Here is a 23,712-nt window from a genome sequence, read left to right on the forward strand (position 1 = left end):
AATTTCTGGACTGGGTTCGTTATCTATTACCTACAATTTGTGCTCTTTGATTCCAGTAAAGGTTTGTTATTATTCGTAAGTCCCTTTTGTCTATGTTTTTTGTCTTTAGAATTTGGACTAATTTTTCGTGTCTTACTTTGTCAAAAGCTTTCTCAAAATCAAGTAAGTTGTTTAGATATTCTCAATTTATTTTTATTCCTTTTGTCAGTTAATACAAATTCTTAAAAGCATGTTCCAGCACTGTATTAAAAAGTATGGTAAATGCAAAGCAGTACCGTTCTTTTATCACTAGATGAGGAATCTGCAAACAGATGCCAGATGTAAACAATTCTGACAATGCTGGGTTCCTAAACTAAAAGAAAACCGCTTCAGCGTCACGTCGACCAGTTTGGATCTGAGTCGAACCTACCTCCCCTCTGTACCTCTGATATAGACAGAACTAGCTAAACCATATTATATCCCTTTCCGACTAGAGAATCGGGGTGGAACCATCCATTAGGACATAACTTTCTCCCGATGTTTTTCTTATGCTCAATTCTCAGTCGCTGTCCATCACACATCAGCTTCCCTCTCGCACTCATGCGACCACCACGTTTACCTCTGCTTAACCAGGTTTTCTCCTTCGCTTTTGCATATATACCTATTTGTCTAAAAAAAAAAAACAGTTTAAGATTTAATTTCGTTTCAGAGACCACCACAACTATTTGTTTATGCACATTTCGTTCTCTTGAACTCCTCAGAACAGCCCGTGGTACGCTCTGAATCTAAACCAAATCTTCCTTTTACTCATAAATTGAGTAGGTACCTATTAGGAATCAAATTCGTTGGATTTTTATCTACAGCGTATTTAAAATATGTGATTCAGTGTACGAAAGATAGGTCCAATACCAACTTAATGAGAATTTTCTTGAAAACGTTGCCGCTCTTCACGGCAGCGGCCGTGAAAGGTAGTTTAGGTAGGTACTTGTAGAGGATTATCGCTGTTAACTGCTGTGGAATACGCTGTGAACCATACTGATTCTAACGTTTGAAACGCAGTGTAAATGAATTGACGTGTCGTGAAATGCATATTGAAGATTCCCCATGTCTATCCATTTATCGCCCGTTTGGTTTGAAAATTGTAGAAGGCTCAGATATAGGTTCTAACCAGAATTTGTTTTCCAGCGTAAGGAATCTTTAGTTCTCCGGTTCTTTGGATTTCTTTTTGCCTATATATTTATAGCGATATGCTTTAATAACTATTTTTGCTACTTTTAATTTTAATAATTTTTCTCAAAACGAAATAATATGGGTCATATAAAAGTCACAGTTAATATACAAACCAGATGCTACGAAAGACACGGTTTTCCGAAACGAAATGCATCCCTAACCATATGGTTTTCGGTGTGTTCAGTTTAACAAAATGAATTCCCCATAAATTAATTACCATATCAGACCATATGTGTCAACAACTAACAATCAACCCTCTTCCGAGATCTAAGCAAACACCTTTTTTTGTTACCAAAATAAATAAATATTTCACTGTTCGTTTGTCACACTTATTTTTATTATTTCAAATAATTGTTTCCGTCAACATACACCAACGGAACATTATATATTCATCTATTTTTACGCAAAATACGTTTTGAAATCAATGCCACATCTACTCGTATTTGCTTAAAGTCTTTATTTATTTTTAGCAAGCGACTTGGACGATGCTCGTAAAATCCTGGATTGTGCCCAAAAAGCTTTGAAAGTTGGAGTTCCTGATTTGGATTTACCAAGTTACAATCCCCTAGACTACGATAAAGATATACCATATTTTAAGGACCTGGCGGGAGAGTAACTATCTTCATAAATATATAATAATCTAATAATAAAATCTGAAGTTAAAAGGATTATCACTCATATTTTGCAAGAAATAGGTTTTTTGAACAATTTTATTAATCCTAGAACCACAACGTGGGGTCGCCTATGGCCCAGTCGTTTTCTTGAATACGCTTGCGCACGGTCTAGACCTCAAGCTGTGATTTAGTACTAGTTTTATTAAATATATTTAATAATTATTTTAATGAAATAATTCTAAATATTATATTTAGATAAAACAAAGTTCCAAAAGCATGGATTTCACAGGAAACGTAAAAAGTAAATAGACCCGAAGTTAGCCGCAGTTTTAGTGACGTAAATCTAAAGGAGTATGTATATATATAGTCGGTTCGCTAAACTCAGACGCAACTGGCTAGATATTTTAGTCGATAATTTTTTTGTTTTTTGCCAATTTTGCAAAAATTGGCAAAATCACTAACTATTTAGTGATTATTAACTGTTTAGTAATTATTTTTTGCCAATTTTACTAAAATTGGCAAAATTACCGACTAAATTATCTAGAAAGTTGCGTCTGAGTTTAGCGAACAGACTATAGTTGTTTGTACACTTGTACAGGGTGTCCCAGACTAATTTATCCACGCTATATCTCTTAAACGAATAGAGATTTTCGAATGGGACAAAAGGTGATATATTCTACTTGTAATACACTTTAATATGGCGTACAAAAAAAGCATTCCTTAGTTACAACCCCTAACTTTAATTTTTTTAATAGCACCCTGTATATTTTTTTATAGTTTTGGATGTGGTCTTTTCTCGTCTATTCAACACATTTTTTGAAAATAAAATCGGTTCGTAAATAACCTAGAAACTATCAGTTTATTTTTGTTAAATTGTGTCCCAGACTAATTTATCCAGGTTATATTTCTTAAACGAATAGAGGTTTTCGAATGGCACAAAAACTGATCTATTCCATTTGTAATACACTTTCATATGACGTAGAAAAAATTCATCCCCTAAATATTCATCCCTAACTTAAAGGGTGCTATTTAAAAAAAATAAAGTTAGGAGTTGTAACTAAGTGATGAATATTTAGGGGATATTTTTTTCTACGCCATATTAAAGTGTATTACAAATGTAACATATCAGTTTTTGTCCCATTCGAAAATATCTATTCGTTTATGAAATATAGCCTTGATAAATTAGTCTGGGACACATAATTAACAAAACTAAACTGATATTTTCTTGGTTATTTACGAACCGATTTTATTTTCAAAAAATGTGTTGAATAGACGATAGAAGACCACATCAAAAACTATAAAAAAATATACAGGGTGCTATTAAAAAAATTAAAGTTAGGGGTTGTAACTAAGGGATGAATATTTAGGGGATGACTTTTTTCTACGCCGTATTAAAGTGTATTACAAGTAGAATAGAACACTTTTTGTCCCATTCGAAAATCTCTATGCGTTTAAGCGTGGATCAATTAGTCTGGGACACCCTGTATAGGACAATAACATTGTTGATTTTAGTATTTTCTTTACAATTTCCTCACCATTTAAATCTTCCTTAGACTTCTACAAATGCTTTATAATCGAAATTAGCTAATTCGATGAAGTCATTCCGGAGCTGTTATAAAAAGATACAACAAAATAAAATGACGTTTATTAAAGGTCATTCAATGTTTACATATCGAAATCGTGCCGGACAGACTGCGTGACTTGTCGCATTAGGATTTTTAAGATTAGATAATAGACTCCGCTAGACAGTGGAACCTCGATAACTCGGATTAATCGGGACCGCGGCCGATCCGGGTTATCGAAAATCCGGGTTAGCCGGAGAGCATGGTAAAAATTAATAAAATACGGTATACTTATAGATAAAGTCCCTTATAAGCAAAATAATATGAAATATATATGCACAGTTACCTATGGTTGTATAGAGTTTAGTATAGACAATGTAGAGTATTATTAATTTCTAGGTAAAAAAACTCAGTCATTTTGGTTGTGTCAATAATTTCGTCTGGTCTGCTTATGTAATTTAAGAGCAGTGACTCTTTCATTGTTTAAAAGACCATTGTTTAAAAAACAATTTTTTAAAAGACAGTTGAAAATAAATAAAGGAATAACAGGTGCCTGTTGTTTGCGATAATGAATGTCGCTCTGCCGCCGCCGTGTGCATGAGTCATTTTTACTATCATATAGTTCAAATTACACAGATACCCATTATCTCTCAAATATTATATTATGATTGAAGGGAAGTTTTATCAATGAAATTCGATATTTTTAAGACATTCCAGAAGCGGCTGCAGATAAAATGTTTTAACATAATACATACATTTTTATTGTTGAAATGTTTGTCCGATGAAAATCGGTCCGGGTTAGCCGGACTTCCGGGTTATCGGAGGCCGACTTATCGAGGTTCCACTGTATAGAGAATCAATTCTTTTCTATTGCATCGACTCCAAAGATTAGACACTGGTGATACCTACTTCGACCTCATTAAACAAATAGCAGATGTTCTGGTAAAAGATCATATAAAACAAAGAGTGGAAAATTAACGATTGCCAAGAAAATCAAGACGATCTAGTCGCGACTAACTTCGATTTTCTGGTGAACTGCCGTTCCAAGCATTGGTATATTAAGCGTAGACAAGGCATACTCACCAAAAAAGCGTAACGCGGAAACAGCATGGAAACAGTCGATCGGTGGTCTATCTATCTCTTTTAACCAAACGATCCCGCGCAAGTGTAATATAATAATAGTTTATAATCCAGGGTAAAATTGAAGGCAAGAGAGGAATAGGACGCAAGAAAATGTCCTGGCTCAGAAACATAAGACAATGGACAGGGATTAACGACATACAATCTCTGATACACATTGCAAGAAACAGAGAGTTAATGGAAAATGTGATCGCCAACATCCATTAGTGGATTTGTATTTGAAGAAGAAGAAGATGTGATCGTTCATGGGTATTCTTTCATTTTTCCGACTGTATATATTAGCGTTGTCTATTGTCAAATTCTATGTTTCGTTGTTTCCTTGCTTGTATCAGGGCTTTAATTTTATCTACGTTGACGGCTAGTCCTACTTCTCTCGTATTTTCTTTAAGCTCGACATAAAGTTCTGTGATGTTTGTTGATGGCTAGACCACTCAATCCTATGTCGACGTTACACCCCGATGCATTGAGTGGCATATCCGTAGCCAAGTCTATCCTTAACATGTCTCTGGTTACACCTCGATGCATTGAGTGGCATATGACTAGCCCGGTCTATCTTTAACATGCCTCTGGTTCCAAGAATCATAAAAAAACCGTTCCACATCGTTGTGATTTTTGCTCACGATTTCGCGACCAGAAAGGACGCCATATTTGTGTTCATTGTGCAAACAATATTTGCTCAGAACATCAGTTTAACATTTATTTTCTATTTTATCGTTTATTTGTTAGACATGATCAATTAGTCAAACTCAATTGAAACAGTCATACTATTTATGTAAAGTTAAGTTAAATCTGAAGTAATTTTAATAATAGGTCACCGGCGAACCCACATTGTGTTTTGTGTCTCAGTTACACCAACTTGTGGTTCCAGGGATAAAAATATCCTTTCTCTGAAAATTTAAGTAGTATCCCAGCAAATAGGTTTGAGCCCAGTTACGTGATGATTACGTTAAATTTACGGCAAATTTCAACGAATACGTAACTCGGTGATTTATGACGGGAAAAAAACGTATTTCAGTGCCAAATCATTCACCTATATTATATTAGTGCTTCCTTTATACATGTTTGACATGAGAATAATATAAAATCATAATGACGAATATAGTACATGTTTTTTATAATAGGTGTGAATGTCGGCTACATCGCAAAGGTACGTTTATTTCACGTAATAATCACGAAACAGAAATAACTTCCTTTGGTTAAATTTTGAGACATATTTTGGAAAACAAAATTTTACAACGGTGTTGGTTAAATACGTATCGCTTGAATTTTACTCACTGTATTTTATGAACGTCGAAAAATTAGATGTATTTCACGTAAAAGTAATGTAAATAATAATAATATTTAAACAAAAAGTTTATGATTTCGCTTTTAAAATCATTTAGCATAGCTATTTCAATCAGTGGCGGCTCGTGACCTCAGCATGCGGGTAGGTTACACATATACTTCGGGTAGGCGACAAAAAATATCCTACAATTTGTAATACATTTTGAGCCGTCTTGCAATACTAAATGTAATCTATGAGCGCAACAATGTGTAAAAATTGCTTTTGGAGCATCTACTTTAATTTTTGATTGTAATCCGTTTAAAGAGCCAGCCATTACACTTGCACCATCGTAAAATTCAGCAATTAATTTATTTTTGTAATCATATGGCTCAAGCACGTTTGAAATTAAACTATATAGAGCGTCTGCAGATCTATTCTCGCTAACATCAAAAAACCCTAAAAATCTTTCTGTTACCTGACCAACTTTGTTAATAAAACGGATTGTTAAAGTGCACTGTGATTTTTCGGTTATATTAGTAGTATCGTCCGCTAGTATAGAAAAAAATTGACTTTCATTAATTTCTGTTGAAGTTTCATTTTTTACGTAATCGGCAAGGTAATCTATTAAATCATTTTGTATTGTTTTTGACAAACCCGTGAACACCCCTTCTATTTTTTAACATGATCCTGGATTTCCTGATCGCGTTTAACTACTAAATTAAAAATTTCTTTAAAATTACCCATGTTTGAAGAATTGTGGCTCTCATCACGACCGCGAAATGCAAGTTCTTGTTTTACTAACAGAATTGTAACATCAATTTCTTCAACTTCTTCAATCTTTTTCAACTTCTTCATTATATATCTTATTAGATAAAGAAATTTGTCCAGCTAAAGCACTGTCAATAGTTTGTTTATTTTTTTCTAACCGTTTTAAACCTAAGCAATTGTTTAAATGTTCTTTCGAACATTCATGTTTTTTTACACTAGCTGATAAATTTTTCAAATCTGAATATCCCTGACTCACCCAAACATTTTGCTTCAAATTTGAGAGCAACAGACAATGCCAACAGAAAAGTGAATTTTTAAAATAACTTCCGCTTAGCCATTTATGATTTTCATACCATATTGTTTTAAACGATCTCGAAAATGGTCGATTGTCTTTTGTCTTATCTGTGGATAAAATTGTTAAATTTGGTAAAGGCCGGCCCATTGAAATAATTTCTGATCTTTCTTGATTTTGGCGCCTTGAAAAAGGCGTCTAGATCAAACTGCATATTACATCGTTTAAAATATTCATATTCGATGACTTAAGTTTTTCCACCAATAAAACTAACACACCTATGTTTCAACAACCTCAAATATTACTTATTTTATTTATGTATCAAATAATAATTTACTCTTCGAATAAATTGATAAGTTAACAATTAACCTCGCTTTAAATTTTTAATTATCTATATAATCTAATAACACAATTCGTCAGTTTAACTTTAAATTTTCCAAATTGTATTGAAACGCAATAAAAATATAATGGACGACTGGCAAATAACTATTCACAGATTTATTTGTCGTTAGTGAATTATTACTAAATTAATATAAAATTAAAATGCCCTTCACTAGACCGATCTCAAATTTACCTGTTTATTATTCAGTTTTCATAAACAAATTTAAATTGTCCTACCCTGATAAAATTTTGTAGGTCCGGCTATAAGACTCTGTGCCTATCCGCCATTTCAAAATCGTAGAATACGGTCGCTACCAGCAGACCTGCAGCAGGCCTGCTCGCATAAACAGATAGAGATCGCACGTCAATTCGGTGTTGGCGTCGTTCTATTTCAGGCTACGTTTTCAAGTGCCTGACCAAGGAAGAATATAGAATCTTATACAGTACTACTGATACTACACGGAGCGTACAATAATTGTAACTACGGAGAAAATTTTTTGGATATTTTTAAAAATAATTTGGATAATTTTTGCTATTTTATTGTAGGTATTGTGTCAAAATTTATAAATTACAATTTTGAAATAAGTAATTTATATTAATAATTTATATTATTGTACTACATTTGAAGAGGGTAGGCGGCGCCTACCTTGCCTACCCCGACGGGCCGCCCCTGATTTCAATCCAATTTTAATTTGAGTTAAAATGATGTTGAGTTAATTTTCAAATCGCGCGCGGCGATGACGTACTACCAAGCCTTTCTCCTCCTTTAAATACTATCACGTGACCACGGTACGCGACTAACATAGTTTGTTTCGAAAACTAAATTAATCTATTTATCAAATATGTAATAGATACGTTTCGATAGGATTATTTTTTTATATTATTCTGGTATTGAAATAGATTTTTAGTAAGACCAATTAATTAATAGAAGAAATTTAAAAACAAAAAGAAAATACGTAATACTAATTTAAAGTAAGTAGAATAGTTTAACTGTAATTTAAACATAATCGATGATCATACCCTCTAATATCAGCTTCTCACATTTCTCACAACAAAAAGTGAAACGTGAAAAGCTTTATTTTCCTCGTTTTATTTTAGGCGGGTTTATTTATAATAATGTCTTTCGTATTAATGTTTACCTCACTAAAAAACAAGAAAGTGTCCTCCTCGAAATAAAAAGTGACCTGTATTGTGTTTTGTGTTGACAAATTTTTTAATGTGTCTTTAGGTGGGTACCATTTTTGGTTCATTATCTTGTATAATAATTATACAAGACAAATGTTTTAAAGTCTCTAAATTCTACTAAACAAATACATTGTTAATACCTTATATTATATGCTTGTTTTATTTATATCATATGAGAATAATAATTACGTGATTCATAAGTTAATTGAGGTCGAATTATTTACGTGAACCGAGGACGTACCTATCTTTCACGTGAATACTAATATATACATTCCCTAAAAGATACGTTAATCAACACTTATTTGTAACGTGAATTTCCCGAAACATTTTATTGCTATTTAAGGTAAATAACACGTCTATTGAAGACGAGTTGTTCACGTAATTTAAAGACGTATTTTCAATGTGACATTCCAACCAAATTGTCACGTGAAATTCACGTAAGCAATTTACGTATATTGGTGACAAATGTACCCAAAATTCACGTAATTAACACGTCGGTCTGTTTGCTGGGATCCTAATAATATCAGAAGCTCTATTTAGCGTTTACATACAAAACATCTGATTGTGCTCTATTTGTGTTGTTTTGTCCTAAAAAATAATAATTTGTTTGTTTTTAGGCTATACTTTTTATACCACAACACCCAAGTTTATGGAATTCCCGATTGGCAAGTAAAAGAAATAAATCAGATAAATCAAGATAGTGATGCATTCGCTGTGTTTAATTTTAGTTTAACCTTTCAACAACTGAATGCGTCCAGCAACTTCGATCTTAATATGACAGATTTCTTTTTCCAAACTGAGTATAATGGAACACAAACGTAAGTTTTACTCTTAAATAAACTATAATCACAAAGAGAAATCTAAAGGGCAAAAGTACTATAGATCTCTTCGATCGAAAAGCAAATTGTTGGTAACAACCCCTACTCTGAGCCTTCTACGATTTGTACATAGTAGAATCTACAATATGCATTCTACACCTTTCTACTTATCTAGGTAAACATCCAACAAAATTGTTGCTTCCTAGTACCAACTCAAAATGTAAGTAAAACTAACGTAACCAGAGACAGCTTAAGGTTTAATCTGTTTCATGAGCTACCACCATCCGTTGACATAATATGTGTCTTTCCCTTAAGGAGTTTTAAAAACGGTGTCTCGTGTATCCTGAAGCAAAATTAATTCCAGCTGTCTAGTAAGAAAAATAATAAAAAAACCCAGGCAACCAAATAACGTTAAAAAACGTCATAATTATCACCAAACGAAGTTAGTTTATCACGTTTTTTCGAAGTCGAAAAACGTAGTTTTTACGTCGATTTGTCCCACCATATTACACGTAATTTTTATCACGTTTTAAATACATAATATGAAAAACGTAGTTTTCTTAGAAGCAATATTAGAAGGCTAAAAATTAATTTAATTAAACTCAATAACACATAATTAATTACTTCATCAACAGAAAGTAATCATCAAAAACAAATAAACATAACCTAAAATAGTTGTCAAGAAGAATTACTGTAACAAACTGTTGGTATACATACAATACTCAAAATGGTCTGGACCTATATGATACAGTAGCAAAAAACAACCTATTCATAATGAGATTATATTCTAGTGTTACGCTGTATAGGGTCATTTGTTTCGAGCTTTTGTCATGTTTCCACATAATATTAATATATCTACATCATACGTCTTTGGTTTGTATCATTGTTATATACAATAACTTATGACGTAGATATATTAATATTATGTGACACATGACAAAAGCTCGAAACAAATGACTGTGAATGAAAAGCCCTATAACAGACGTCCTATGGTTTGTGTCAAACATGTTACGTTTTTTCCATAGGTACTAGAGGTCCAGTCATTGGACTGACCTAAAGTCAGTTTTTTACTTCGAGCCCCAAAGTTGCTTATTGTTAGAATGTTTATTAGTAATGTATTGCTAAATAAAAGTTAACAAAAAAATGACTCATACTTTAAACGATACAAATACATAGGCATATCTTTATTATTGTTATACGTTGATAGTAATTAACACAGTAAATACACACTTAAAACACTAATACATAAATACTCATGATGAAGAAGTATGTACATTATAATTAAAAATGAATAACCATTTTCATATCGCTGCAACACGAAGCCAAATCCGTCTTATATTTCAGTTCGTTTAGAAAGCGCAACAAGCACTCTGACCGAACAGTGTACATAGCTGTAACATCTGTACATGCATTGGGTTCTTCTTCTGTCCTGCTGTGGGCATACTCAGCTGCAAATAATATTCCTGCAATATGGCCGCAGACTTCACTATTACCGGCCATACACATACAGTGTGCATTTGCTATGCCATCAGAACTGTCTATCACCCAAGCATCTAGTGGTTTAGCATTAGCTTTTTGGGAATGCTTCACCTAAAAAAATATTTTATCTTTGTGGGAATGCTTCACCTAAAAAAATATTTTATCTTTGTGGGAATGCTTTAACTACAAAAATTTATTTTTATTAGAGTATTTGCGTTCTTTACAATGATTGAGAATATTTTATTTAAAATCAGACATTCATGTACCTAATATAATTTTAGAACAAACAATCATAACTGTTTATTATTCTCTTTTCTATCATAGCAATTACATGTCGTCGACCTAATCTGTAAACTGCGTAAATCCATTTATCCAAATTTTACACGAGACACAAAAAACTATTTCTCTAAATATGACTAATGTGAATACTACATTTTAAAAGATAGGATGCTAAAATTGAATATTTTATAGATACACATAATATCACTAACATTTGTAGGTATATTGTTTAATGAGTATTTAATATTACTTACCACCAACGTTTTCTTTAAAATATCACTTTCTAAACAGTGAGGTCAGTCGTGTGGTATGACAAACTGGGGAGTTGCATATTTTTCGTACTAAATTTGCCGCAAGGGAGATACAGTGTATACGACGATGTCACTATTTACTCATCTGGTAAAAATATGCATGTGCATCCTTTTTGAAACGAGAAGTAGGGACTTTTTCAAACAAATGGTAGTAATAACTCATTTTCAGAGAATTATGAAGTTACACAGTTTACAAATTAGGACGACAATATGTCTGATTTCATATAGATATATAAACGTAAATAAATCTAATATTTAAAACCAATTTATCCAAAAGACGCCCTAATACTGTTATCCATATATTTCTTAATGGTGAATAAATAAAATAAAGGCATACCTTTCCAGCAATAACATAGAAATCATTAACAATTTTTACTCCAACTTTCAAAACAAATCCAGTTGTGAAGGTTTTTATGTGCCTGAAGGCTTTTGTATGCTTTCATCTGCTACTTAGAGTAGTAACTGTGATACTCCACCAGATATGTATAAATATCTATAATAGTAATTGGTGGAATGCACTTTACTGTAAAATACAATTCTGATGACTGAATTGTATATGGATCCAAATCCCCAATTATTTTCAGCTTCAATGAATATCTAAGATAATAAAAGAAATAATGTTATTGCTTGCAAAATTCATCATTATTGATAAATATCAGGGAAGATGACCAGTAAATAAAAATTTTTCCCCTATCTTTGTCCAACATCTGGAGTTTCCAATAATAATTTCCTTAAATAATCACTTTGCATTGTAGTAAGTTTATAAAGTTGACAAATGACAAACAAAAGTTTTAAAAAATACACAAAAAAAAGAGCAAACAAAATCCAAATGAATCGAAAATAGGCAAAATACGACAATAAACAATGAAATGAAACGACGATACAAACATGAAACATAACCTTTGTTTTGTAACTTTTAAGCTCCTCCCAATTTCGTGACGTCAGACTTGGGCTGTCTGAAATAAAAACGTTTTTTAAACGTATTTTAACGTCATTAATCTTACATATTTAAAATCACCTACAAAAGACGTCTATATGACGTAATGTTCAAACACGTGTGTATATTCAACCAAAAACTGACGTTTCCTCGACGGTACTTGCTATTGGACGCATTAGCGACATCTATTTAAACAAAGAGAAATCTAAATTACAGAAGTACTATAGATTTCTTCAGTCTGTATGCCTTGCAAATTGTAGAAGGTTTAGACTAAGGGTTGTTAACAAAATTTTGCTTTATTCTTTTTTTCATTTCTTTATTTATATTTTTTAGAACCTCTTTGTTTGTGACCTGTTCTGTCCATGATATTTTCAGAATTCTTCTATAAAGCTACAACTCGAATAATTCCAGTTTTTTCGTTGATGCCGCATTCAAGGTCCAAGCTTCAATTTCATAAAACAAAGTCGAGAAAACGTAGTACCTAGCTAACCTAACTCTCAGCTCTAACTTTAAATCTCTTATGCAGAACACTATTCTAATTTTGCTAAAATTTGCTCTAGCCCCTGTATAATAGATGAAAGAAAGCTCAAAAACATCAAAAATCTCTTTATGATATATACTTTGTTTTGTGGTCTGACTAAATTTACCAGTTTTTATATCATGTATAAATTACTTGTAGGCTTAAACTATTTAACAATGAATGGACAGGTTCTATTAATGTTACCAAACCGAATCAAGACAGTGTTGAACAAATAAATGATCTTCAAATCAGTTGGCGCGCCCAACGTCTATTGGTAAGTAATCTTAGTTTCTTGAGTAATACTCTAGTTCTAGTTAATGAGAGCAAAAATAGGATATAACTTCCGATTTGTTCCCTACTGCATCGATTTTGAGGAAATTTGGGAATAGGCTCTACTTACCTCCTGATCGAGACACATCAGAATCATTAGAGCTTTCTACTATAATCAGATCGCTGTGGTAAAAGAAAACTACGTCTTTTCAAATGAAATACACATTGAGAGGGGCGTCAGGAAGGGCTGTGTCCTGTTTCCTACTTTGTTCAATTTGTATTCAAAGTAACTAATCAACTAACAATACATACATGGAGAAGAAATTAAAAAATATAAGTGTCTGGGTACAATAATTAATGAAAAATGAAAATAATGAGTACACAGAAGAGATTAAAGCAAGAATAGGACAGGCAAGAAATGCTTTCCACAAACTGAAAAAAGTATTCTGTAGCAGGCACATTATAATTTCTTTAAAAATAAGACTTCTGATATGCTACGTGTTCTCCGTATTATTTGGTGGGTTGGAGGCTTTGACATTAAAAAAGATGTTTCACACAGATTAGAAGCCTTCTAGCTATGGATCTACCAGAAACTGAAGGATAAGTTGGGTAGATAGAGTCACGAATGTCGAGGTGTTGAGAAGAATGGGAAAAGATAAAAAGGTTTTAAATACAACTAAAGTTAGAAAACTGCAATATCTGGGACATGTCATGAGAAGCGAGCATTATAACTTGTTGCAATTAATAATACAACGAAGAACACAGTGCAGAAGGAGTCGTGGAAGAAGACGTATCTGCTGGTTAAACAATTCGAGAACTTGGTTTAACTGCACTTCTGTTGATCTCTTTAGAGCCGCGGTATCGAAATTGCGAATTACCATGATGGTTGCACAGGGCCCCCGCAAGGCTGCTTGGCGCCCGCGTGCGGGATATATTTTAGCGCCCTTTAAATCTACTATACATATAAAACTAATAAATATTTTTGAAAAATTTAAATCCAAAATGAAAAACTACATTATTACTGAGGCCAAAAGTTCCTGAAAACTTCTATAATGTTTGTTTTAATAAGTTAAATGGGTGAAAATAAAAGACAAAATTTAGTGTGATTTTTAATAATTGCAAACATTTAATTCAAAAGAAACTTTTTATTTATTTTAAGGGACTGTCGGCCCTCGGCAATAACGTTTAAATTTTTAAAAAATACTTATTAGTTTTCTCAGGATTCGAAAAAAATTAATACATTTAAAACACATTGAAAATTTCGACAGGCGACATTTTGCGCCTTTCTCCTTAAATTTTTTGCAACATTAATGAAGCACCCTGCATATTAAATTAAAAATATACATTTAAGTAAATAAACAATAATATTTTGTCATTTCAAAGTTTCCAAACAAATTTTATAGAGGGTGTCTACATAACTAGGGACCATATGGGAAACTGTTTTATTATTAATTTTACGAGAAAAAGTTATTCTTCATAAAAAGTTCTGCATTGTCTAGAACTCAGAATGCAACCATCAAATTTTATGAATCTTATACGAGGTATGTCAATAAATATGAATTTCGGTCAAGAGCAAAGTACGTTTAGTTTTCACAATATTGAAAAGTTCAGCATTAAAAACTATGTTTCTATATGTAATTACATCCTTCTAATTGAAATATATTGTGATCTAGAAAGGCACTTTACTTTTGATCGAAACTCATGTTTCTTTACATATATCTCATATAAAATTGAAAAAAATTGAAAGGATTTGATGGTACTTTTCAACAACGCCCTTTTCATTTATTAGAAATAATGTGATAAGTCTTTTATTATTAATAATTAGCCCCTTTTCAGTTATTACAAATAATGTGATAACTCTTTTATTAGTATTAACTAACTAGTCAGTAACAATAAAAGAGTTATGGCATTATTCGTAATAAATTAAAAGAGCGTTGGGTATCTGTAATTTGAGAAAAAAAAATTTCAATTAAAAGGATGTAATTGCATATTAAAACATAGTTTTTAATTAATTCCAAACAACTTTTTATAATAATAATTTTCGATATTGTGAAATATAAGGTACTCTTGATCGAAATTCATATTTGTGATACCTATTCATAAGATTGACACAATTTTAGATTTGGTTGCATTTTAGTTTTTAGACTATGCAAAGCATTTTATGAAGAATAAATTTTTTTCGTAAAATTAATAATAAAAAAGTTTCCAATATGGTTCCAAGTTACGCAGACATAATGTCTTAATTATTTTCTTTTTTTTTCAAAATAAATTGTAAATTGTGGATTTTATAAGAGGAAACCCGATTATAACTATTTAAAATGAATTATTATTATCCTATGCAATGATTATGATACTTACCATGTACTTAAAATAACAACAAATAAAAAAATTGTCCACTATTTTTTACACGAAAACAAAAGTTTAAAATCAGGGCAGAACAAACCCAACGGATATTGCAATAATAGTCGTAGGTAATTATTAACACCAATATAAAATAAAATTTTAAACCTTTCACTGCAGGAAACCACCCGTTCACCAGTAAGAGTAAATAATGTTTGTACCTAATACACTCATAAACGAAAAGGGAAAAGATACTTAAGTCAAATACATAATCATAATTCATAGAGTATTTGTTTACTTAAGGGTAATTATCATAAATTCGAGTAAAAAATTCACTTTATACGAGTAAAACTGCTTGATCCAGCAAGTTGTGTTTTTGTTGGAGTTAAACTGCTAAGTTGCGTTTTATGGGTGTTAATTTATGTTTCTACTCGTCAAGGAGTGTGATTTGATGTTTATTTCACTATTTTGAGTGTCGCTTTAGTTTACAACATAAAATCGATTGGATGGTATACCAAGCGTAATTAAATCTACTTCAAAGAAAAAAATTAGGAAGAAACAACAAAATGTAATATATTTTTGACAGAGTTCAAGTTTGACAAGTTCAACATTTCAGGACGGGAATAATTATTTTTTCAGTAATAAGGGGCCGTTCAAGTATTACGTAACGCAGGAGGGGGGGGTCAAAAATCTTCAACAATTGCGTTACGCAATAGTTAAACGCCCATTAGAGTGCGTTACGAGGGGAGAGGGGAGGGTCAAATATCTTCAAAAATCGCGTTACGTAATACTTGAATGCTCCCTAACACAATATTTGATTTTTGAGAGTTCTCTAGCGGTTCATGAAATAAGTAAAATTGTATATAAAAATGATTATCTCATTTAAAATAAATATTTCTTATTTACCAAACCTTTGGTTTGGCGCCCGTTTGGGGTTACGCCCGCGTGCGCCGCACGCGTTGCACGCCCGGTTACGGGGGCCCTGTGGTTGCAACCTTCTTAGAGGATCAGAAACTAGTTGTAATGTAAATCTCAAACTAGTTGTAATGTAAATCAAAGTACTTAATATCTGTACCTCAGAGCTAAACTGTATTAACTCACAACATTGAAATTTTACAGGAGAGCAGTTTAAAAGAATTATAAAGAGTAAATTTTAAATACAATTTTTATTTCTTTTTCTTCAAATATGTGATAAACACTATTTGATAAGTTTAAATGATACTATTATTACCTTTATACTCGTTATTTCTTTATTTTTATACTTCTTTAATTTTTTAAAAAAAGATGTAGTTAATACTGTTTGGCTTGAAAACAATTACCGTGTTCGGGAGACTATTTCACTCATCTTAAAATTTTCACATAATCTGACCAATCACAAACCAAAGACAGCTTGTGTTATCGCGAAAACACCAACTGTCTTTCAATTCTGATTGGTCTATCAGCTTCGTGTTTTCAACGACGTAACCATGGATACCGATCGCAAAGCAAAGTTTGACGTTTGCCAAAAAAATTATTGTAGCTGTATACGTCAAAATGAGTCGTTTCGGTGGTACTTCAAACGAAGTTATAAACCAAAACATTGAAGAAAATATACCGAGTAACACAAGAAAATCTAAATCTTATATATGGAGACAATTTATGATGTTCTGTGTGGATCGCAACTACAAATTAGATGCAGAAAATAACAACGAAAGACTAGCATTCATTCTAAAAGACTGGGCCTTCAACATGCGAAAAATTGATGGTAGTGATTACAAGGAGAGTGTTATTAAAACCATATGGAACACTACTGCAAAATTGGTACAAGAAAAATATTTCTGTGAGTATCAGAGACATATTGATCCCTTCAAAGATATAACCTTCAAGGAAGGGAGAGCGGCTCGTGATAGTAAGAGAAAATTGTTGCAAACTGTACCCGATAAAAGGAAAATGAGTTCTGTCGCTATGACTTCGGATGAATATAAAAATATGTGCTTACAATGGGACGAAGACACGCCAGAGGGACTCCAAAAGAAGTTTTTTCATATAGCTGCCGTTGAATTAGCTTGGAGAGGTAACGAAGCAAGTTTTTCCATGTTACATTTTTTCAAGGAAGAGACTAACAACAAAGGCTGTTTAACAAACAGAATTGCATATAACCCGATATTCTCCAAAACCCGCCAAGGTGGTGATAAAAACTGTGCAGATAATAAATGGCTTACTCAAAATTTGAAGAATCCTGAAATGTGTCCTGTGAGATTATACCGGAAACTTATATCGAAAAGGGAAACTATTATCAATGATAGACTTTTTCTGACTGTGAATGGCAAGTGGAATAAATATAATAATAGTAATTGGTACAAGAATTGTCCTATTGGTATTAATACAATATCCAAATGGACAAAAATGTCTGCAGAAAAGATAGGATTAGACACTAAAAAAGTGAAAATAACGAATCACTCTAATCGTGCCACTGCAGTTGATCAGTTACTACAATCTGGCGTTAGTGAACAACAAGCTATGAAAATTACTGGACATGGAAGTTCGAACTCGATGAAACCGTATTTACATCTTAGTGCCGAACATCATCAGAACATAGTGAATACTTTTAGGAATACTAAGTACATCAAGTAATAATAGCAACAATACATTGTATCCACCTAATAACGGTCATACTATTCAAAATTTTTACAATTGCACCATTTATAATAATTATAGTCGAGAATAACGTATTTTTTTCGTGTACAAATTATTTATTGTTATAGGTAAAAAATAATTATAACAAATTATTTATAGTTATAATAAATATTTCATGATTATGACTAATTGTGAATTATTCAAAAAATGGGTAGATTTGGGTTACCTAGATCAAATGTATTATTATTAAATTCCTTCCACTCATTCTACTGAATTTTTGACCTATCACTTTGTTCGTGAAATAGTCTAATAAAATACCACTCGTGATTTAATTTATCTTAGTCTGTCTTTTATTTCTAAACTCAACTGAGTTGCTTAAAGAAAACACCACTCGTCCTACGGACTCGTGGTGTTTTCAAGCAACTCAGTTTCGTTTAGAAGTAAATCGACAGACTTATCGCGAAAATTGAATCACTAGTGGTATTACTATTGATAATATAATGGTAAGTTCACACACATGAATAAATAATCTATACGATATATAAAACAAAATTTAGTCAAGAACACTTTTTTTTAATTAAACGAAATAAAAAATATCTATAAAACAAAATGAGTAAACAAAACTAACGAAAAACGAAACTCAAAGGATCATGAGTGTTGTTCACTTACAATTATTATTTTGGAAAAAATTTATAAATCCTCATCTACTTTATCGGAATGGGATAAATTTTTATAAAAATTATGAAATCCCTTTGGCTTATCGTGAATCACAGGCACAGGCAGGCCCGCAGGAAACACAACACGCCTAGGATTTTTGTTAAGATCAACAGATTGGAATGTTTCCGAACTAAAATTAGTTTTGAAAAAAGTAATCCTAAATTATCGCTAAATACTTCATAATCATAGTGGACAACATCTGACATACGAGCCTGTATTCTGCTGAGTCTGTATTCTTTTTTACTTATATTAAAAGGTGAACAGTTGGAACAGTTGTTGTAAAGAGTCTTAAAATCCTTGAAGTCATTTAGTTCTACTTCCATTTATTTTCCGGAGAATACTGACTACCAGTAGCACACCGCGGTTTTACATCGTTCCATGGAGTTAATACTTCTTACATGTGCAAGTGATATTAACTCCACTAATACTACTGATAATACTTTTAGTTTGCTGGGTATTAAATGTAAACGACTGTTTAGCTCGGAACTACGGAGGGACTTAATACATTTTAACGTTGCCTATCTTTGAAACCACATTAAATATAGACGGAGAGCTAGAGGCGAGAAATCATCGTCATAAGTAATATGGAGTTTGGCATGTGAAATGTGTCTATTGTATATTGATAACTATGACCCCTTTCAGGCTGACACCTCAGTGGATACAGGAAGTAGCAATAAGGGATGAAAGGGGAAAGTTGGTGCAGTCATTAAATGTTTTCACCTTCTATTTTGTTAAACCTCCATCGATTTGCATGAAAATTGGTGAGTAGTTAGAGCATAACTCAAGAAACAAAACCGATATGGTGCCAACGTGCGCTTTTACCCTGGGGGTGGATGCCACCCCTTCTCGGAGATGAAAACTATTTTATTAAAAGTAACCCCACTAATCGATAGAGGGACAAATTGTAAGCAAAATTTGTTACTTCTAATTATTAAAATAAATCAATACTTTTTGAGTTATTAAAGATCAAAGATTTGAATTTTTCGTGAAATAAATGCATGATGTAAAGCGGTTTTTCGTGAATAACTTAAAAACTGTAAGATTTATCAAAATAGTTATGATTACCAAAATTGAAGACAATAAAAAATAAAAGAGAATTATTATTCGAAAAACCTTTTAGAAATAATAAAAAGGGAGTTATAGGTGATGGAATATATATTTTTTTCGGCTAGTACCCAAATCTAAGTATTCAAGGTCAAATAACGGGAAAACGGTGCTTTTTATAAAATATATTTACTGAACACTTGTCAAAGTACTCAAAAATACCTATCAAGTGAGCTCCAGATGAAGTTTATAACATCAAAGCTAAGCAAGTGATGATGAAAATAAGAGAACCCTTTCGAGTTTTTAGGAAAAAGTGAAAATTAAAACATACGCTATTTATATATTTATTTTGAAATTTGTTAAAAGAATAATTTTTAAAGGAATTTCGGGAATGAAGTTAGGATTATAATTTATTATTTTATTATAATTTATAAGTGCAGATCTTTTTTGAAAGAATAATTTTTGTTCGTAAAATTAATAATAAAAGGGTTATAAATGAAAATGATGATTGGTAGGTATCTCTAATTTGAGAAAAAAATAAATATTTTCTTTTTATTAGAAGAATGTAGATAATAGTTACATTATTATAATAATTATTAATTATTTAATTATAATAAAAACAACTATTGCATATATTAGAACACAGTTTTTAATTTCAAACAATTTTTCGTAGTAACAATAATTTAAAACAGTGTGAAAAAAGGTACTTTAATCTTGAGCGAAATTCATATTTTTTAAAATACCTCCTATAATATAGATAAAATTTGCTATCTGATGATTGAATCGTAGGTTTTAGACGATGCAGAACTTTTTATGAATTATAACTTTATTTCGTGAAAGTAAAAATAAAAAAGTGTCCCGTAATATATGTGTCCAACTTAAGTAGACACACTTTATATTATACAATATAATATACATAATACATAAATCATTGGGTAGACAGCACCAAAAATTTGTAACCTGCCATTTAACATTACTTACATTAAAATTAATAAGTAATATTTATTTATTTCATATTTCAATTCTTTTACAGTTTATATGCAGTAATATATTTTTGAAATAATATGAAATTTTCATTAACATTTTTACGTACAGTGTTTCCATTGTAGAATTATCTCGCTATCTAAAATTGCTAAAAAATCATAAATTGCTGTCCCGAGATGCAACTTGTTTTTGAGGTCGGTTATCTCGAAGATGGTTTGAGATATCGAAATGCCGTTTTCAGATTTGGATTCAGGAGACAAAACTACATTGACATCGTTACATAAGCTCCAGATATTGCAGGGTTGGCAACGCAGGAACGAACGAACGGACTTTGCGAATTTATAAACGAAATCAAAATTTTCGTTGAAAATACTATTTATTTTTCACTTTCGCTGCCACATTCACTAAAATCGCTATCATAATTATTTTCATCACTTTCGCTATTATGAATGTCATCATCAGCTTGCTCATCATCCATCTCATCGTCTGTTTCATTCTCAAAAATAATATCTCTAACAATCTCTGGCATTTGAGGCCCTTCAAACCATTTGAATTTATATGTGTTATCTTCAGCAAGTTCCCAACCATTTTGTCAATAACCAGATCTGTTGGATTTTTTTTATAGGCGTTCAACCAAATACTTGTAATGTATCGTGCTTGTAAAAGATGTTGATATAGCTCAGATGGAGATGGATATATTCAATACAAACGCCGACTCCGAAATGACAGTAGCAAGTACCTATACAATAGCGTCAATTTAAGAGCACATGCGTGAAGCTACGAATGATAAAAAGAACATATTAATATTAATTAAATGTATGTTACTAAAATATTATGTTTATATTATTTCGATATTTAATTGAATTTTTTCTATCGATATAAACTTAGTGGCGGTTCTAGCCAGGGGCAGGGGGCAGCTGCCCCCTTCAGTTTTTACAGTACTTTTGTACCATAATTTTCGTTAAAAAGGCACGTTATCTTGTTTATTCACCGGTTGTGTTCCATTGCCTCCCACTTGTTTTGGTCTAGAACCGCCCCTGTATAAACTGAATATGTACAGAAACTGAGGGTGTCCAATAATGGGCACATTTGACATAATATTCAAATACATTTTTGCTATATTTTATATAAATGTCTTAAAACAATTTTAAAAACTTATACATATAAATAATATAATAATTAAGCTCCAAATTTTTGGAGCCTAAACTTTGAAAAATGTTTGTAGCATAATGTTGAATGGTATAAACTTTTCCGGGAGCTCATTTGATACATATTTCTAAGTACTTTGACAAGTGTTCAATAAATATATTTTATAAAAAGCACCGTTTTCCCGTTATTTGAGCTTGAATACATAGATTTGGGTACTAGCCGAAAAAAATATACATTCCATCACCTATAACTCACTTTTTATTAATTCTCAAAGGTTTTTAGAATAAGAAATCTCTTTTTTTTATTATCTTCAATTTTGGTATTCATAACTATTTTGATAAAACTTACAGTTTTTGAATTATTTACGAAAAACCGCTTTACATCATGCATTTATTTCACGAAAAATTCAAATCTTTGATCTTTAATAACTCAAAAATTATTGATTTATTTTAATAATTAGAGGTAATAAATTTTGCTTAAAATTTGTCCCTCTATCGATTAGTGGGGTTATTTTTAATAAAATAGTTTTCACCTCTGAGAAGGGGTGGCATCCACCCCAGGGTAAAAGCGCACGTTGGCACCATATCAGTTTTATTTCTTGAGGTATGCTCTAACTACTCGCCAATTTTCATATAAATCGATGGAGGTTTAACAAAATAGGAGGTGAAAACCTTTAATGACTGCGTTAACTTTCCCCTTTCATCCCTTATTGCTACTCCCTGTATCCACTGAGGTGTCAGCCTGAAAGGGGTCATAATTATCAACATACAATAGACACATTTCACATGCCAAACTCCATATTACTTATGAAGATGATTTCTCGCCTCTAGCTCTTAGACTAATAGGATTTTATATGGTATCTCACATTAAAGATGTGAAGTCTGTTACGTAGAAAGTGAAATAATACAATTTAAAAAAAAAATGGAATTAATACAGTTTAGCCCTGAGGTACAGATATACTAAATTATTTTATAATGTACTTTCAACGATATATTTAATAAAATTATGAAACGACGTCACATTTTTTGTTTTGCATGTTTGCATTTTTCAGTTCAACGATTTATGTCTTGTTTATTCTAATAATACTCTTTTTTAGCCTGTGGTACACACAAATCCATCAGGCTATGAGTCTCTGTTCGCATCCGTATATAACTACACTATTATGACAGCTCTTAGCAAACCAAATACATTTGTTGGAGATTTTCTTCAAGAAAAACTTAATACAGATTGGTGGCTCAACGGAAAAATATGGAAACTAGTACAATGGTGTGAGGATAACGAGTACATATAATAAATATTGATTGATTTTACTAACAGTAATATATATATTTTTGTGTACAATGTACAAATTAATGATCTATGTTATAATTTATAATGTTTACATTCAATAAATTATGTATCAATATTACCATATTTTTACCCGAAAGCTCAATGCAAGTTTCTACAAAACAAATTACAATTATTGACTACAACTTTACTAAATATTTTATCATCATCAATAGCTATTCCATTCATCGTGCGATATAAGCCTTCTTTAGCTGTGTCCATTCGTCCTTATGTCAGTTCGAAGATCTTCCAAACGTCAAGAAAAACATGAGGTTTTAAACTGCATACAATTAAAATCACTAAGATTAACGAGGAAAAGGATCATGTGAGTGCAACATAAGAGAGACAAGATTGTTTAATAGAGGCTCTGTGATAATTTGGGGTGATATTTCCTTGTAGTCTGGGCTGATTATCGGAGAATAGGCCATTTTTGGGAAAAGTTATTTACCAGCAATTTTATTGCTGGAATCGAAGCTTATGATTATATATATTAATAATATAGGCATG

General features: G+C 31.7%; 1 protein-coding gene across 1 annotated transcript in view; it reads left to right on the top strand.

The window, feature by feature from the left end:
• The window catches only part of LOC114328146 (uncharacterized), a 31,054-nt gene extending 7,767 nt beyond the window's left edge, over positions 1-23,287 (top strand). The window contains exons 2-5 of the mRNA XM_028276924.2: positions 1,680-1,821; positions 9,033-9,233; positions 12,919-13,033; positions 22,976-23,287. Of these exons, the coding sequence (XP_028132725.2) occupies positions 1,680-1,821; positions 9,033-9,233; positions 12,919-13,033; positions 22,976-23,170 (653 nt within the window). The 3' untranslated portion in view covers positions 23,171-23,287. The remainder of the gene's footprint in view (positions 1-1,679; positions 1,822-9,032; positions 9,234-12,918; positions 13,034-22,975) is intronic.
• The last annotated feature ends 425 nt before the right edge of the window (positions 23,288-23,712 follow it).

The sequence above is a fragment of the Diabrotica virgifera genome, chromosome 4 (assembly GCF_917563875.1).
Source record: "Diabrotica virgifera virgifera chromosome 4, PGI_DIABVI_V3a".
Lineage (NCBI taxonomy): Eukaryota > Metazoa > Arthropoda > Insecta > Coleoptera > Chrysomelidae > Diabrotica > Diabrotica virgifera.